The following is an 18,937-nucleotide window of genomic DNA, read 5'->3' on the forward strand; positions in this document are numbered from 1 at the left end:
TATTATTTAAGCTTAACATTATGATCTCTAACAATTAGACCTTTTCAGTGTTTTACATCACACACATTCTACGTATCTGATGACTGAACAAAAACATGCTACAATGAATGGACAAACATTTGTCGGGCGTTTTTGTTGTCTATATTGTGTTTGTTGCCTGTATTGTGTAATTGTTGTTGGTATTGTGTAATTGTTGTCTGTATTTGATTTTTGTATTGTGCATTTGTTCTATGTATTGTGAATGTAATGTTTCTATTGTGTATTTGTTGTGTATTTGGTGTTGTTTTGTTTTTTGAGAAACACCCCAGGTGGACAGATTGCAACTGAGGTGCCAGACTAAGCATACTGCCCACAGCCAGCGTCAGCTGCAGGACATTGCTCAATGAGATGGTTTGTATTGACAACGTCCAATGCTGATTGAGTATGGCTCCTTCACGGATGCCAAATTACTGCGTGGAAGAAAGGCCTGACAATCTACTTCTGTATTCTGCCAAGAAAACTTGATGGAGAGTACAACTAAAGAAATTCGATATAGTGCTTGAAGATGCACCCCTAGGTTGGAAGGCACTCAACAAGCTACGAGGAAGAGCTGATGCTTAACCTGAGCATGATCAATGCTCATGACATGTCAGTATCAAAGCTGCAAAGCTGTTTTGATGCTGATATCACTTACTTGAAAGGGAAGATAAAAAACTGCAGAGATATTATAAAGTTCAGAACTTGGAATGTACGAATCATGAATCAAGGCATACTCAACATTGTCAAAGCCGAAATGGATAGACTAGGACTCAACTTACTTAGAATTAGCGAATTAAAATGGACTCAATCCAGACCTTTCCAGTCAAATGAACATTGGGTCTACTATTCTGGCAATAATATACAAAGAAGAAACGGATTTGCTTTTATTCACAGTCAAAGTACAGAGATAGAGTCATCTTGATATGCCTACAAGGAGGGGAAACCCATGTCACAGTTATACAAGTCTACTCACCAACAACAGATGCCGAGAAGGAGGACAATGAACCATTCTACGATCAAGTTCAAGAGGAAATTGTCAAGACACCAAAACAAGACTTACTCATTATCATGGGAGACTTGAATACAAAAGTGGGCCACGGCAAACATGTAACCGTCGATTGAAACTTCGGAGTTGGTGAACAAAACGAGGCTGGAGGAAGATTCATTGACTTCTATATGATATCCATCATGAACACCTTCTTCCAAAGTCATAAACAGAGACTTTACACATGGACATCATCAATGGAGCCTATAAAAATCAGATAGACTACATATGGGTTCACCAAAAATGGAACTCATCGATCATTACTGTGAAAATAAGGGCAGGAGCTAACTATGGAACTGATCCTGAACTTCTGCAAAGATTAGAGTCAAGCTGCTCAAACGGACTGGATAACAGGCAGTTTCCAAATTAAGTTTTTCCAATATACCTGAAGTTTTTTGGAATGGTCTGCACAACCGATTCACTGGACATCAATTAAAGAAAGCCTGAGGAATTATGGACATATGCAAAGATTATTATTACTCAAGAATCCAGAAAAACAACGAGAGGCAGAAGACGAACTTGATGCTGCGATAAAGCTTCTTTCAAACAACATTAGCTGGATAAAGGAAAACGCCAAAGAATACAACAATGAAATCTATTTTAGCTTCATCGACAACAGCAAAGCCTTTAACTATGTTAAGCACCAGAAACTTTGGAATACCATGAAGGATATGGGTGTGCCAAATTATCTGATCAGCCTCATTAAGTATCTTTACATTGACCAAGAAGCAACAGTCCAAATGGAACATGGCAATGAGGCATGGGTCAAAATAGAGCAAAGCGTTCACCCTATTACCATTTCTCTTTTTATAAGCAGAAGTTATTTTCAGGAACTTGGCGAAATAGAAGAAGAAATCAAAATTGCTGGACAAAACATCAACCATCTTAAATACCCAGACGATACAACATTGATAGCAAAAAACGTAGATGGAATGAAAGATTTATTACGGGGTGTCAAGATGGAAAGATTCGAACGTGGGACTGCTACTCAGCATACGGAAGACAAAGATATGGACTACTGCCAAGTACAACAGGGACACATTTGAGATGGACGTTGATGAACTGGAAGTTTTAAAGGACTTCAACCTATTCGGATAGATGATAAGTGAAGATGCAGCAACAATACCGGAAGTCAAATAGGAGAATAGCTATCGGCAAACCAACAATGAAGTCACTAGACAAGCTTTTCAAATAGAGGAACATTTCACTGGCGACGAAGATTCGGCTCATATATAGTTTAGTCTTTTCTTTCGTAACATACGGATGGGAAACCTGAATGATAACGAAGCAAGACAGGAGAAGAATCGACACCTTTGAAATGTGTTGCTGGAGAAGAATGTTATCACTACAATGGATGGTGAGAAGAACAAACATGTTACATTTGGAACAAATCAAGACAGATATGTCACTTGATGCAAGGATCATCAAGCTAGGACGTTTCTACTTTGTACACATCATAGGAAGAGAGCAATCAATGAAAAAGGACATCATGATTGGAAGAGTAGAAGGAACAAGACAAACAGGAAGACCAGCAACCTGATTGCTAGATACTATCAAGATAAAGGCAGAGAAAACCGTGGTGGTCCTATCTAGGCTTGCACAAGATCAATCTTCCTACAGAGCATTTATCCATGAAGTCACCATGGCTCGAGATGCAGCAGAAGGATGTTAAATAATAACAATAAGCATGTCAATCTTTCAGTGTTTTTGCAGCATCTTCACCCATCAAATCAATGCATTAAAAAATGCAAGTAAAATACATTAGAACAGATCATTCTTCAGACCTATATAACTGCATTTTTAAACATGTGAATTTTTTTTTATTCCAACTTCCATTGACAAAAATTGAGCTTACTCATTTCAAGGTATTCTTCAAATAATCCATATGCATTGATGGGCTGCAAATTATAATCTTTCTCCCACTGAGGAAAACTAGCAGTCCCTTGTGCACCATGTTCTTGCCTTAGTCTTCTACGTGTCCACCAATTCTGGATTAGCCTAAATAACAATCAAGCAAGAGAGAAAAAAAGCATTTTTTAAAAATAATTTTTAACAATTTCACTGTTGACTCCATGGGTTCGATAATGCAACATTCTTATATTACAACTACAAAAATATGTTAGTACAAAAATCATCTATGTTCTGAATGATCTTTACTCTTATTTTAGATGTCATGATGCACAATTTAAAAATCCCTGATTTATAAAGATCCTAATAGCTGAAATTTTTATTCTGGTTCTTTCAATAATTCTAACATATAGAGGCATATAGTCTTGTTTGTATACAATGTTAATATATGTTGGCAGTGGCTTACGGGTAACCAAGCTCCATGAAGTTATTCCATGTTTGCTTCAATACCATTATTATGCCCATCTGCATGCATAAGTCAATAAGGCATCCACTGGGGTGACACTGTAAATTAGAAATAAATGAAATCACTTTAAAAGATAAAAGCAATCTTATTTTTTATAAACTGAAGTTCTGACTTGAAGCCAGTTTAATAAATGTATTATGGAACTTATTATATGGTACAGTTCAGCCAATCAATGCTGGATGCTGGTCCAGTGGTCACATTGGTATTCTGTGGCCACGTAACCAGTTAACTGCGAACTTCCTACTACCTACCTGTCGCAGGACCTACCAATCAAGAGAGGCATCCAGGATGCTGGCAGGTAGTAAGAAGTTCACAGGCGTACCAACATGGCTGCTAGACCACATCATATGAATCATTTTTTTCAATTCTATTAAATAGGAATTCCAATATACAAACTTTTTCATTGTAATTGTTCTCTACATAAGGAATATTCCTGTCAATCTCAGCCTGTATTCTTCTAAAAGGTGTGACTCTGTCAGATCTCTTAAGCTACCTTATCTGATGACAGCCAACAATAGAGGGGTAAATACGTTAATGTTAATTTCAGGTAGTAAAGAGAATACCTACTTCTGCACAGGCCTAAAGCCCCCGTCTCACATAGCGAGATCGCTAGCGAGATCGCTGTTGCGTCATCGATTTGTAACGCAACTGCAATCTCACCTGCTATCTCGCTATGTGTGACACATAGCGGGGATCGGGCCCCTGCTGCGATGCCCTGGGCCATCTTTTGATCGCTGGTGTCCCGCTGGCCAGCATGCATCGCTGTGTTTGACAGGGACAACGACGAACGACTTCAAAACTACAGGTCTGAGAGACAGGGTCCCAACAACCGTCGTATCGTTCCATATTGTTGCTGCGTCGCTGGTGAGATCTGACTGTTTGACATCTCACCAGCGACCTCGTAGCAACGCACCAGCGATCGCTACTAGGCCATATCGTTGTCAGGATCGCTGGTGCGTCGCCAAGTGTGACGGTACCCTAAGCTACAGAAGGGATTATTGTTTGCTTCTCTGGTGGTCTATTGTAGTAGGGCAATAAAAGCACAGTTCACTGGGGGCCTCAGGTAGGGTACAGGTTAATTGACATTTTACTTATTGTTTAGGGTAACATAGGTGTTCCTGCACAGTTCATTAGTGGTCTAGAGTAGTGGACGGGTTACTTTATGTAATTGCAGACTGCTGTATCGTGACAATACAGCATGCGCCGTTCAAACACTTGCCTAACTTTATTGTTATGCTTTCTGACGCCGACAAGATGGCCGCGGCCGCGTGAACGCCCTGTCGCTTCACTCCAGTAAGGTTCTTTAATTATACCACACATGTGTTCTTGATATATATATGACTGACACACACAGGGGTCTAGCACTTTATTCTCCCTTGAGAAAGCCACTTTGCTAGTGGTGATATGCGTGAGGTTTGCTCCCCCCACCATCTCATCCCACGGAGGCACCAGGCATTTAAACATTTTTGCATGTATTTGCATGCTTATGGAGCTCTGGCTTATTCGGCTTTATGTCTTCACCTTTTGGTAACATGCAGTTCGTGTGTATCCGATTAACTATTTCAGGGGTGTGTAGGCGTTTGCTCTGTTTTCTTATATGGGCCTAATACCTAACTTCATGGTGCTGTGAATAGCCATTGCTTTAGAATGCAGGTATCCTGATTACCTATGTGTATCACAGATTCTTTTGGATCCTGATTATTTATGTGTATCACAGATTGTCTTTTTGGATATCCTATGTATTTTACCTCTATACGTTTGTGGGATCTTTGATGTGGGAGGGTCATTACATCATTATTTCATGATATCACCAGTTGTTTCCTTTTGTACATGTTTTTAATTGTTTTTATGGAATAAGTGTTATTCCATGTCTGTGTCAGTCTGGTTAAATAAATTTTGCTCATTAAATTCGCACATGTGGTGTTCCCATCATATGGGCAAGTCACTTTTTCTTTTTTTTTCATGTCATCGTGGCAATCTACGATGCGAACCCAGTCACAAAAACACTGTATTCCCTGTACGAATGCATGGTCACATGAAAACTTGTCTCATCCTGCATTTCTCAATAGAAGAGAATAGAGACAAGTCAACTAAGACTAGTCAGCTTGCGACCCCAGGTATTCAAATCGAATGCATGCAGCCATGAGACTGGCCACTCACATGGGGGGATACAGGGGAATAGTGACAGTGTACGCATAGCATACTGTCATGATTCAGTAATCATCAGACTTTTTCTTCTTCGACTGAACAGCGCTTTTAATATACAGTCCTCTTTTAGTCTGTGGCAGGGCTGGGATGATGGGTAGGCAAGGGTGTGTACCCAGCTAATGCACTATTACCCTCATGGTGGGGGGGGAGGGACGCTACTGGTAGAAAAAAAATAGCTAACTATTCCTCTGGCCTCTGTCATTCGGAAGTGATGGCTCGGGCACAGGCACATAAGTGAGCAGTGTCAGTGAGTCATTAATACCACTCACTGCTTTCTCTGCTGATGCCCCAGTTGTTCCCTTCTGACATTCAATTGTATTTGTGCCTTTAAGATGCAAGTACAATTGATGATTTGAGTGCCAGGACAGGGGAAGAGTTTATCAGCTCCCTGCTCTGCCGGGTACACTGGCAGGCTGCAGACTGCTTGTGGCCTGTTCGAGGCCGGAGCCACACAGGCGATTTTGGCCAGTGCTATAACATCACGGCTGTGGTGGACGAGGAGCCTAGACAGAGTGAGTAGAAGCATTTTTTTAATTTTCTTGTTTGACCTTGGAATTGGATGATGGGCATTATACTTTATGAGGGTGGTGAGGTCATCATACTGATTTGGGAGTTGTGGGGGACATCACAATGTATGGGAAGCTATGGAGGACATCATACTCTATGGGGACTGTGGGGGACATCATGCTGTATGGGGTCTGTAAGATACATCATACTATGCATGAGGGACTGTGGGGCCATCTATTGTTTGGGGGACTATGGTAACCTTACTGTATGCAGGCTGCAGGGGACATCATACTGTATGGGGGGTTGTGAGAGACATTATACAGTAAGGGGGGCTATGGGTGCCATAATTCTGTAAAGAGAGTTATGAGGGCCACTATACTTTATAGGGGGCAGTGGGTGCCACCATACAGTTTGGGGGACTGTGGAAACCATTACACTATGTATAGGGAGCTATAGGGAACACTATACTGTATGGGGGGCTGTGGTGACCATAGTAACCATGGGGTATGGGAGGATAAGGGCCATCCTACTGTATATAAAGACTGCATTGGACAATGTATATAGGGGGCTGTGGTGGACAGTATATAGGGACAGAGGTGAACATCATTCTATATGGGGGGCTGTGGTGGACATCATACTCTGTATGGAGGACATTACGCTATGTAAAGAGGCTGTGGTGACCATTATACTGTGTAATGGATGGCAATGTGAGGAAGGGTTACAGTTTGGAAAAGGCATCGTGATGGGCAGTATAAGGACATAGTGTGAAAATGGGGCACATTATGGATATGAACAATGGGCAGCGTGAAATGGGGGCACAGTATGGAGATTGGTTAGGTGAGGGGAAGTGTGGCGTTATCTAAAGTGTGAAGGGAAACAGTAGAGAGGGGACAGTCATGGTTTAGGCCATGGTTCATAAGGGTGGATAGTGTGGCGGCTATAGCTGCTAAGGTCGAACAGTACTGTGATTATAGCTGATAATGGCAGATTTTGTGGTAGCTATAGCTTATAAGGATGGACAGTGTGGCGGTTATAGCTCATAAGGGTGGCCATGTCACGGTTAAAGATCATAAGGGCAGAAACTGTATTTATTCCATGTTGCATGCTAAGACCATCAGACATATCCCTTTAAATATCATGGGGTCTGTTTGGTTTCCATTACGTTATCTATCAAATGCTGGACACCTTAACTGAAGCCAAACAACACTTATTATAGTTAAGCTACATAAGCTTGCATAACTATCTTTGGCTTTAATATTTAAAATATAGGATGCTAGGGATGACAATCGCTATTTATTGGGTAAATGAGTAATTCCTATATCTAATTGTGAAATTGCACACCCCTGTTAAGTCAAACTCCTAATGAACACCACTTTTTTCTACTTTTGCAGGTATTTTTTGGTACAAAAGATAACAATTCCTCCAAAGTGGTCATCAGAGCTTGCTACCCAATGCATACGGAGGGTGGGGGAATGCATTAGAGGTTCTGTTACTTTACTCTCTCATCCATTGTTTTGCTGGGGGGTGGACGCCATTGGCCTCATCTGCCTGGGGCAACAAAATACCTTGTGTCGGCCCTGTACTGAGATAGTCGAGGAATTCATATCTAATGAATTAAAGAGATAAATGAGCAATTGACTGATAATCTGGGAAAAATTGAGTTAAAGGGGTTTTACCACAAACAAAGTACATTTTAATTAATGGATCTTGGAACAAAAATAAGATCCACAATTTGATTTGGTAAAAATAAATGTTCCTGTGTGGAGATAATCTAATAAATGTGCCCCTGGTGTGTACTGTGTAATGGCTGTGTCGGACCGTGCAGAAACATGATCTGGTCTTACCACAGCTCCTGGGCAGGGGAGGAAGCAAGAGAGTATACAGACATTAGAGCATGGGATCATTGTTGATTCTTTTTGTGAGGCAAAACATTTCACTGCCTGTTCTTAAACAATGTTTTACCTCAGAAAAAGAATTACCCTAGATGCGATCTCCTGCTGTAATATCTGTATACTTTTTTGCTTCCTCTCCTGCCCAGGAGCTGTGGTATGATCAGACCATGTTCCTGTACGGTCAGACACAGCCATTACACAGTACACAGCAGGGGCACATTTATAAGATTATCTCAGCACAGGTACATTTTTTAAACACATCTAAATCTGGAAATTATTATTATTTCAAGATCTACTAATTAAAATATTGAATAAAATTAACTTTCTGCAGGGGAAAACCTCTTTAATGCCCCTGCTCCTTGTGATCCACAGAGGTTGAATTATAACCTTGTGTCCAATGCACCAGCCTCGAGTGATTTCTTATTTGTTCTGTCTCCCTTACTGGAACCAGAATGTAATGAACTTATAACATTAAACTTTCCCTTTCCGTACTGATCTGTTGTGAGTTCATTTTCCCCTTCACCATTGAGATCTGATGAACTCCCTCTTCTGGTGAAGGAAGGTAGTGAGGCTGATTACCAAGCAGCTGAGCAGGATGATGATGACTGGGTGACGGGAATTGCTGACTGGATATAAGGCAGACGACGCCCTTCTGCCTTGCTGGTGATTTCTCTGAGGGATTCTAGGAGACCAGTCTGATTCCTGCTCCTCAAAAGCTAAGTTTTCTGCTCTGCTTTTTGCATTTGTGTTTTGGTTTTGTTTTGCCTTGTTTTTCTGGATTTCTGCCATTCCCTGCTGGGGTGAGCTGAATTCCTTTTTGCTCTGTCTTCAGAAAATACCTGAGTACTGATTTAGTCTTTTTGAAGCCTAGCGTCTTCAGGGTTTTTTTCCCGATCAGTCTGTTGGCTCTTGTTTTGATAGGGTTTTTGCGGATTGCAGACAGCTGCTTTTCTATCCTGTCCTATTTAGTTAGCTTGGGCCCCATCATTTGCTCAGCCTATCTTTCTATCTGTGTTAGTGTTTTTTCATCTTGCTCCACCGTCATTATATGTTGGGGGCTGCCTATTGCTTTGGGGTCTGCTCTGGGGCAGTTTAGATTTCCCTTTCTGTCTTTAGGCTATTTTGTTCTCCGGCTGTGATCGAGGGGTCTAGGGAACCGTAGGAACCCCCCACGGCTACTGCTAGTTGTTGTTGATAGGTTCAGGGGTCTGCAATCCGATAGCTGCCAACTTCTCTGGTTTTCTGGACTTAGCTAGTATTTTTGTTTTTGCCTCCTACGGTGACTCATTCATAACACTGATCATACTGAACAGTCGGGGGCAGAGAAAGAGAAGACTGTATAGCTGTAAATCTACAGTTCTGTTTATAATGGACAGAGCTTGATGAGCAATCAGTCTGATTATTTAAGAAGTCATCAGGTCCCTTGTAACTTCAGAGTATAACATTTTTCCTTGCTAAACAGCAATGTGATATATACAGTATATCTCGAAACACAGTCTTTGTCCTATGCTATCCTGAGATAGTGTATCATTAGAGAATGCTATTTATGTATTCTTTATTTAATCTTAAAGTAGCTCCAAACTTCACTTTGATCCTTTATATGTAGTACTATATTGGCTTTCAAAACATAATATTTGCAAACTATTGCAAAGTTTAACATAAAGATATACAATATTTTGTGAAATACTAAAATATATTATATACACTAACCTCTTCCAGCCGCCATCTGTTTATAAGCCTTAAGTAAGCACCCGGTCTTCCAGTAAACCTTCAATGATTAAAAAGTATATGTGATTATCTGAAACATACTGGATCATTAGTTTAGAGATACATCTATAATAATACATCTATAAAATGTGTTCATCTCTTTTTTTTGATGAATGGTTGATCTCTTGAGTTAAACCTGGCAAATATGCAGGATTTGCTTAGCACTGAATGGTTTCGCAGCCTTTAATGGCTTAGGCTGGTTTCACACTTGCGTTTTTTTTGCGGGATTTTAGCGCTAAAAAACGCATGCGTTTTTTTTTTCCTATATTTTGCATGGGATGCACTTATGTGCGCATACACATGCGTTTGTATGCGTTTTTCCGCGCATGCGTTTTTTTGCGGTATGCGCTCGGGCGCACAAAATGCATCCTGTTGCATTTTTTGGGCGTCCGACTTGCCTCAAAAAAACGCATGAGCGTGCAATGCGTTTTTTTACAGCAAGACACCCATTATAAGTCTATGGTGAGCATATGTGCGCATTGGCATGCTTATGTATGCGTTTTTTTGCACATGGGTTTTTTTTTTTTACCATTAGTTTAGACAATGGAATTTAGGGGTTTGGGTTAGAGTTAGGGTTAGTTAAGGGGGTTTAGGGTTAGGGTTAGGGTTAGGGTTAGGGTCAGGGTCAGGGTTAGGGTTAGGATCAGGGTATGGTTTGGTTAAGGGTTAGGGTCAGGGTCAGGGTTAGGGTTAGGATCAGGGTATGGTTTGGTTAAGGGTTAGGGTTAGGGTCAGGGTTAGGGTTAGGGTTAGTAAAGTCATGGTTTGGGTTAGTGTGAGGGGCCACCTAATGTTGGAAAAAAACACAAACGCGGTAAAAACGCACTAAAAACGCATACAAACGCATAAAAACGCTGCGTTTTTTTCATGCATGCTCATAAAAATGCTTGAAAAAAACGCAGCATCTGTATGCGTTTGTATGCGTTTTTTCAATGCGTTTTTTTGCGGGAAAAACGCGCTGCAAAAAAAAGCAAGTGTGAAACTAGCCTCACATGGATGTCTTCCATAACTAAGTCACATCTAAACAACAAATGTCAATTTCATTAATAAAAGGGCCCTTTAATAAATAAAATGAGCATGTTAGAAATAGATTTTCTTATCTGAACTTATATGGAGAGCCACATCCCAGGCAGAAGAAAACAAGATAAACACAGATTACTAGAAAAAAGTCGAAAAAAAAAAAATTCTCCTCCACAAGGTGGAAATGGAATTAAAGAGTGTGGAGTTTTTGCTAGAGAGGCAAATTTAAAAAGAAAGCTGTTAACATGACATCTTGATTCATTTGCCATGTATTACATCCTATGCTATATTCCATTCTGATCCAGGTTGTATTCTGCTGCTTTTCCATTAGCATTCCTATTATACATCTCTCAATGCTGGCTCATGGACAGAACAATGCTCTCGTCACTGTATTATGGGCATAGTATACTTCCATTCAGACGGATGATGGAAACTATTTCCATATTTGTTAATTCATTAGGCAGTCCTGCCCAACACTGACCATATGGCACATGTTCTCCATACAGATTCATATTGGAATACCCAATGAAATATTTATGAACCAAGTAGAATGATTCTGGGAATAATTGCAGAAATCTAATAGGATCATGTGTATTATGGTACATTTAATATTGGGTGATCTCCGAAGTTTAAAATATTCCCTACTTCCTCAAGATCAAATAAATAGCAAAATGCGCTTACCTCCCAAGAAAGAATGCTATGTAAAAGGTCGAACTGTTCAGATTGACAAACTGAAAAAGAAACATTTTCAAAGTGAAGCTGTTCTCCCACTCTGATTCAGTGCGTGGCTGTTCTGTGGGTAGAAACATGCACAACTGTAGATAATGTGCCATAATCTGCTGATCCGTAAAGTATAGGACAAACATTACCTACTACTATATTATTGGAGGTTTCGGATATTAGATAAATATCTGTAATTAATGTATGAACGATTTCAGGAGTTTTTTTTAGCTGTGTTAGTGATAGCCTAGTCTAATGATAGGCTTATTATACTAGAGTTCAGGGGTGAGCAACGTGTCCTCATTATTGCTTAGCAGGCACAGCTCTGTACTTTAAATTTTGACTGTTTCTGGTATTACAACATCATCCTATTTACGGGGACTCTGTCAGCACATAATGACTGTTCAAACCACGTTCAGGCGCACAGTGGACCCTTGGTGTGGCCACTCATTTAAAGGGGTGGTCTGAAGGCAAAGTAATTTTCATTCTAAATCCCTATCTATTTAGTGCCGTAATCTAAACTACCGTAATTTCTAATATACTTGCATTAAAAATTTCCCATCCTTCACCAGTTACACTCTAACTGCTACTCTGTTTTTTACCTATTCGTTCTTTCATGATGCTTTGTATTGCCAGCATCCCTGCATGCTGGCATGCTGCTACTCTTCTCTGACAGAGACGCCCACTCACTCATCGTCGCGGGCCCCGTATCGCACCTCCTCCTCCTTCCACATTGCTGCTGCCCGGGGATGAAGATCCCAGGGCACTGTGCTTAGGGCATGCGCACACACTCCCAACTTCTTAAAGGAGCTACGTGCACTATCCTAAAGTGTCCCCAGCCAATGGCTGGGAGACACTTATTATTTATGGCACCTCCACCTGCATGGAGGTGCCTGTGCAGTGTTGTTAGTCTGTTCCTAAACACACTTGTTAGTTATCTGGTCCCTTTTCACTAATCTCACTAGTATCTGTTTGTTCCAACCACCTTGGTAGTACTTGCCTTGTCAGTCTGTATTACAGTCGTATCCGCCTGCACCTGCCATCCCAGTCTGTAAATCATCTGGACCTGTCTGCACCTGCCGTGCCAACCCATATATAGACGAACCCTCCTGCATCTACCATACCAGTCTGTACATCAGCCGGACTCGCCAGCACTTTCTGAGCCAGTCTGTATATCAGCCGGATCTATCTGCACTTGCCGTACCAATCTGTATTACAGCCGTACCTGCCTGCACCTGCTACAGCCAGATCCGCCTGCACCTGCCGTGCCCATCTGTGTTACATCCAGATCCCACCTGCACCATCAGTAATAGTCTGTACATCAGCCAGACTCACCAGAACTTGCCATGCCAGTCTGTATATCAGCCATACCAGTCCGCACCTGCCTGTGCCTGCCTGCATCAGTAGTTCTTTCCCTCCGGGCTGTTCCAGCTGCCAGTGGGGGGTCAACTGCTGTGCATCCGTAGTCTGTCATGGAGCTAGTGTTCATCGACAGCCAAGCCTAACCTCATCATCAGGGACTCTAGTGAAAAGTCATGTGCTCACCTAGTCACACCCCTCTCGGCTCTCCTCGGACCACGACACAGTGGTTCCACCACTCCCGTTACAGGCTTCATTTGAGAATTGCAGTGCATGCTGGGATAGTCAAAAAGAAGTGCCATCAGGGGTTAGAGGCTGCAGTCACCGTCCCCTACCTGAATCGAAGGGTCATCAGTAGAGTTGAGCGACTTTTGGTTTTTTAGGGTCGCGTTTCGTTTCGTGAAACCCGACTTTTCCAAAAGTCGGGTCGAGCAAGATCGTCCGATTATAGGGAAAAGTCGGGGTCGTCCTGAAACACGAAACCCAATGTAAGTCAATGGGGAATAAAAGTCGGCAGTGAGAGGAGGACAGGAAACACACCTACAGTGCCCATTTGAATGCCAAAAGCATCAATTCTTCTTACTTAAGCTTGTCAACCTTAATTAACTTCATAATACAAGTTACGCACTGAAAAATGGGGGTTATTTGGCTAAAGTTGTGGGGGGGAGGGCTGGCTGCAGGTTTTCATGTGCCCTGGGCGAAAGAGCGCCCCTTTAACACATACCACAACTCATCATGCTCCGATACGGCAGATAAATAGCGGTATAGTACAATGAAAAATACCTCACTTTTTACATCTCATGACGAGGCCCATCTATTTCTCCATACAGAATCATTGGTCCCATATAATGTTTGAAACAGTATATGATGAGCTCCACATAATGCTACAGTATATGTTGGTCCCCATGGATGAAGCTCCACTGTCTTATGGGCCCAAATAATGCTCCAAACATAATGGGCCCCATTTCTAATGCTCTAGTGTATAATGGGCCCTGTAAATGCTGCTCCAGTGTCTGATGTCCACCTTTGGAATGTTCCAGTGTATGGTGGGCCCCATCTATCATTCTCCAGAGTATAGTGCTCCCCAAAAATTGCTGTCCCAACATTGAAAACAATCAAATAAGTCTCCTCGCTAGGGAATCCCTGTACTTGTCTGGACAGGTGCTGTAGCTTGCTTAACAGCTCGCCAGCCGTTCTCACGCCCAGTATGGATTGCATGTGATTGCACAAAGGTTAGAAAGGGTACCGTATCCCTGGATAACATGTATGGATAGCGTACACATTCAAAATATATGTCTCAGGAGGCAGGCTCAGACGGTGTCAGGCCCAGTATGGATTGCACGTGATTGCACAAAGGTTAGAAAGGGTACCGTATCCCTGGATAACATGTATGGATAGCGTACACATTCAAAATATATGTCTCAGGAGGCAGGCTCAGACGGTGTCAGGCACAGTATGGATTGCACGTGATTGCACAAAGGTTAGAAAGGGTACCGTATCCCCGGATAACATGTATGGATAGCGTACACATTCAAAATATATGTCTCAGGAGGCAGGCTCAGACGGTGTTAGGCCCAGTATGGATTGCACGTGATTGCACAAAGGTTAGAAAGGGTACCGTATCCCCGGATAACATGTATGGATAGCGTACACATTCAAAATATATGTCTCAGGAGGCAGGCTCAGACGGTGTCAGGCACAGTATGGATTTGACGGCCCAGATTACACAGCGGAGGAGCAGGGAGAGGTAAAGATTGCAAATGCTGGGGCCCTGCCCAAGCAAGGGGGGCCCACTCGTGGGCGTCGGTACTGGCACTGGGCCCCTCATAGTACAGCGGTGTGTCTGACGGCGGGTGTGCACCACCACCGTCAGAGACACTTGATTGCACTATGAGGGACCCTGTGCCAGTGCCCGCGCCCAAGAGTCGGCCTACCCACCTGTCCAGGGCAACGGCACTCGCACGGTGTCGTGCGGTAGGTGGTGACCCCGGCCATGGGGGGGAGGCAGCACAGTTAGGGAGTTTTAGAAAGTGGCATATGTTGATGTTGGACATTCAGCTGATGCAAAAGGCGAAATAGGTGAAGTACCAGGAAGAGGTGGACCAAAGCAAGCCATTTTTCTGTCACCCTATGTGTCATCAGGGGAAGGTGGGACAAAATCCTTGGAAACCCATGCGTGGTTCATTTTAATGAAGGTTAGATCATCCACATTTTGGGTTGACAGACGGGTCCTTTTTTCTGTCAGGATTGATCCAGCTGCACTGAAGACTCTTTCCGATAGCACACTTGCAGCTGGGCAAGCGAGCTCCTGTAAGGCATATTGGGCCAATTCAGGCCAGGTGTCCAGTTTAGCGGCCCAATAGTCAAAGGGGAATGACCTGTGTGGGAGAACATCGATATGGGAGGAAAAGTAGTTTGTAACCATAGTTGACAACTGCTGTCTCCTGTCACTTTCCATCGATGCAGTATTACCAGTTGTGTGAGCGGTATTTGAAAAATCAGTCCACAACATTGTCATGAAACCCCTGTCTCCAACGCCACTTCTGCTGTGTGCACCACGAACACCTCTGCCAAGCTGCCCCCGGCCCGTACGGCTCGTGTGAGAACCATCACCGCTGCTGTGTGCTGGGAATGCCTCAAGCAACCGATTTACCAGAGTTGCTTGTTTATTAGCCAATATTAGGTCAAGGTTCTCCTGTGGCATGATGTTTTGTAATTTGCCTTTATAGCGTGGATCCAGGATGCTGGCCAACCAGTAGTCGTCATCGTTCATCATTTTGGCAATGCGGGGGTCCCTTTTTAGGATCCGCAAGGCATAATCTGACATGTGGGCCAATGTTCCCGGTGTCAATGATGCACTGTGAGTGCTGGGTGGAGGAGCACTTTCTGGCAAATCCACATCCCTCCAGTCACGCACAAACCCTGTACCAGACCTTGCCACGCCAACATTTTCACTTGCCCCACGAGATGCATCCTCCTCCCCTAAGTAATCATCCCCATCATCCTCCTCCTCCTCCTCTTCTTCCTCCACCTCGTCCAGGAGAGGTCCCTGAGCAGACAATGGCTGAATGTCATCAAGGATTCCCTCCTCCTCATCAACATTGGCTGCAGACGCCTGCTCCTTAAGGTGCGTCAAAGTTTGCATGAGCAGACGCATAAGTGGGAAGCTCATGCTTAGGATGGCGTCGTCTGCGCTTACCAGCCGTGTGCATTCCTCAAAACACTGAAGGACTTTACAAAGGTCTTTCAGCTTCGACCACTGCACGCCTGTCAACTCCATGTCTGCTCTCAAAGTGCCTTGCCGTGTATCCTCCCACAAATGCATTATGGCCTGCCTCTGCTCGCACAGCCGCTCCACCATGTGCAGGGTGGAATTCCACCTTGTTGCAATGTCGATAATGAGGCGGTGGTTGGGAAGGTGGAGCAATCGCTGCAGCTTCTGCATACGAACGGAGTGTACAGGCGACCGGCGGATGTGCGCGCACAGTCTTCGCACCTTCTGGAGCAGGGCTGTTAACTCCGGATAATTTTTGAGGAAGCACTGCACCACCAGGTTCAAGGTGTGAGCCAAGCAAGGTATGTGGCTGAGTTTTGAAAGGGCTATGGCTGCCACAAAATTACGGCCGTTATCACTAACTACCTTGCCTGCCTCAAGATGTACACTGCCCAGCCATGACTCAGTTTGTCGCTTCAAGTACTCGGCCAGCACCTCGGCGGTGTGTCTGTCGCCCAAACACATCTTCTGCAACACAGCCTGCTGACGCTTTCCACTAGCTGCTCGATAGGGGGCCACATCGTGTGCAACAGTGGCAGCTGCAGATGGAGTGCTCGTACGACTGCGCTCTGTGGATGAGCTTTCGCTTCTGGAGGAGGAGGAGGAGGAGGAGGAGGAGGAGGGTCGAAAGCCTACAGCCAACTGTTTCCTATACCGTGGTCTAGGCAGCACTGTCCCACCACCGCTGTCCCCTGTGGACCCTGCATCCACCACATTAACCCAGTGCGCAGTGATGGACACGTAACGGCCCTGGCCATGCCGACTGGACCATGCATCAGTTGTGAGGTGCACCTTTCCGCTCACTGACTGCTTGAGTGCATGGACAATGCGGTCTTTCACATGATGGTGGAGGGCTGGGATGGCTTTGCGAGAGAAGAAGTGGCGACTGGGTAGGTCATAGCATGGTACTGCATAGGCCATGAGTTCGCGGAAAGCTGTGCTTTCCACAAACCGAAAGGGCATCATCTCAAACGAGATTAGTTTGGCAATGTGGGCGTTCAAACCCAGTGTACGCGGATGAGAGACTGAGTACTTTCTTGACCTACTCATAGTGTCTGGGAGGGTGAGCTGGACTTGAGAGCTGCATATGGTGGAAGTAGCGGTGGACAGGGCGGACTGAGAGAGGGTTGATGATGGTGATGGAGTTGGTGTTCTTTCTGATGGCCTAGAATCAGTCTTTCGTTGATATAACAGTGGGATTCCCTGACTGCTGTGGTCTTGCAACGACACCTCAACATTTGCTGCTGTGCTAACCGGTGGGCTTACAGTGGGGGAAACAATGTAGCGTTGCTGACTACCTTCGTTGTGATCAGTTGCACATGTGGCACTTGAGGTTTGGAGTTGTGTCCACGCTTGCAAGTGCATGCTGGTTAAATGTCTAAGCATGCAACTGGTATTCAAATTTTTCAGATTTTTCCCTCGGCTAAAGGTCTTTGCGCACTTCTTACAGATAACCTTGGCCTGATCATGAGGATTTTGTTCAAAAAAGTGCCACACTGCACTCTTCCTACTTTGGCAGACATTTTGCGGCCTAGCACGCTGTGATCTTTTGACCCTCTGGACAAGCTGTCCAGCAACTCTTTTGATGTTTGGAACCTGTCTTTGGAGTGCTCCGGGCCTGCCAGATAACAGCTGTTGCGATGTCGATGTCTGCTGTGGATGCTCCTCATCTGAGCTATTGGAAGCAGCACCCTCTTCCCCCAATGGATGCCAATCTGGGTCAACAACTGGGTCATCCATCACCTCCTCTTCTATGTCATGTGCACCTTTCTCTGTGTCACCGTGTATGGTGGTATAGTGTGCGGGAAGGGGCACCTGAGTCTCATCAGGGTCAAAATCTGGCTCTGTACACTGCGAGGACAATGTAGTGCTCTGAGTGAATGTACCAGCAGAATCATCCATCAGCGGCTGTGCATCAGTGCACTCCATGTCAGATTCATCTTGGCCTGGGTAATTCACCATTTCACTTGATAATCCAGGCATGGTATGTGAAAACAGCTCCATGGAGTAATCAGTAGTATGGCCTGCGTCATCCTTCAATCTTGGTTGGGGTGAAGGACACAAGGAAAGGTGTGGTTCATGAACATGAGCCTCCAATGACGACTCAGTGCTTTTACTTTTTACAACTGAAGAAGAGGAGGCGATAGAGCTGGAGGCTGAGTCAGCAATGTAAGACAAAACTTTTTCCTGATGCTCTGCCTTTAAAAGCGGTTTGCCAACTCCTAGAAAACTAAGCGTTCGAGGCCTTATGTAGCCAGACGATGACGCAGGGTCAGCACCTCCTGCATTCGGTCCTATTTTGCTCTTGCCACTACCATCAGATCCACCACCAACACCATCATTACCAGCTGCCAACCCCCGCCCAATTCCACGGCCTCTTCCACCAGCCTTCCTCATTTTTGGTAGAAATGTAGACAAAATCCAACAAACTATATAGTAATGTAAAACAAGGTACAAGGTGTCTATAGGACAGGGGAGATTTAGAATTTCTGCACACACTTGTGGACAGTGGACACTTTTGGATTGTGTGAGGCCCACTGATATCTGAGCGCTATGTGACAGGCTCGATGGCACAGCTGCCTGTGACCAAAGTGACGAGAGGATAATGGAGATTTTGAATCTCTGCGCACACTTTTGGACACTGGACACTTGTGGATTGTGTGAGGCCCACTGATATCTGAGCGCTATGTGACAGGCTCGATGGTACAGCTGCCTGTGACCAAAGTGACGAGAGGATAATGGAGATTTTGAAT

At 44.0% G+C, this 18,937-nt stretch overlaps 1 protein-coding gene across 3 annotated transcripts in view; it reads right to left on the minus strand.

The window, feature by feature from the left end:
• ANO4 (anoctamin 4) overlaps positions 1-18,937 on the minus strand; it is a 384,866-nt gene that overhangs the window by 43,910 nt on the left and 322,019 nt on the right. For all 3 annotated transcript variants that reach the window (XM_073545027.1, XM_073545026.1, XM_073545025.1), the window contains 4 exons: positions 11,513-11,624; positions 9,755-9,812; positions 3,378-3,475; positions 2,919-3,061 (listed from right to left, as the gene is read on the minus strand). In XM_073545027.1, the coding sequence (XP_073401128.1) occupies positions 2,919-3,061; positions 3,378-3,475; positions 9,755-9,812; positions 11,513-11,624 (411 nt within the window). The remainder of the gene's footprint in view (positions 1-2,918; positions 3,062-3,377; positions 3,476-9,754; positions 9,813-11,512; positions 11,625-18,937) is intronic.

Source organism: Dendrobates tinctorius, unplaced genomic scaffold (assembly GCF_039654945.1).
Source record: "Dendrobates tinctorius isolate UK_male_01 unplaced genomic scaffold, ASM3965494v1 ptg000139l, whole genome shotgun sequence".
Lineage (NCBI taxonomy): Eukaryota > Metazoa > Chordata > Amphibia > Anura > Dendrobatidae > Dendrobates > Dendrobates tinctorius.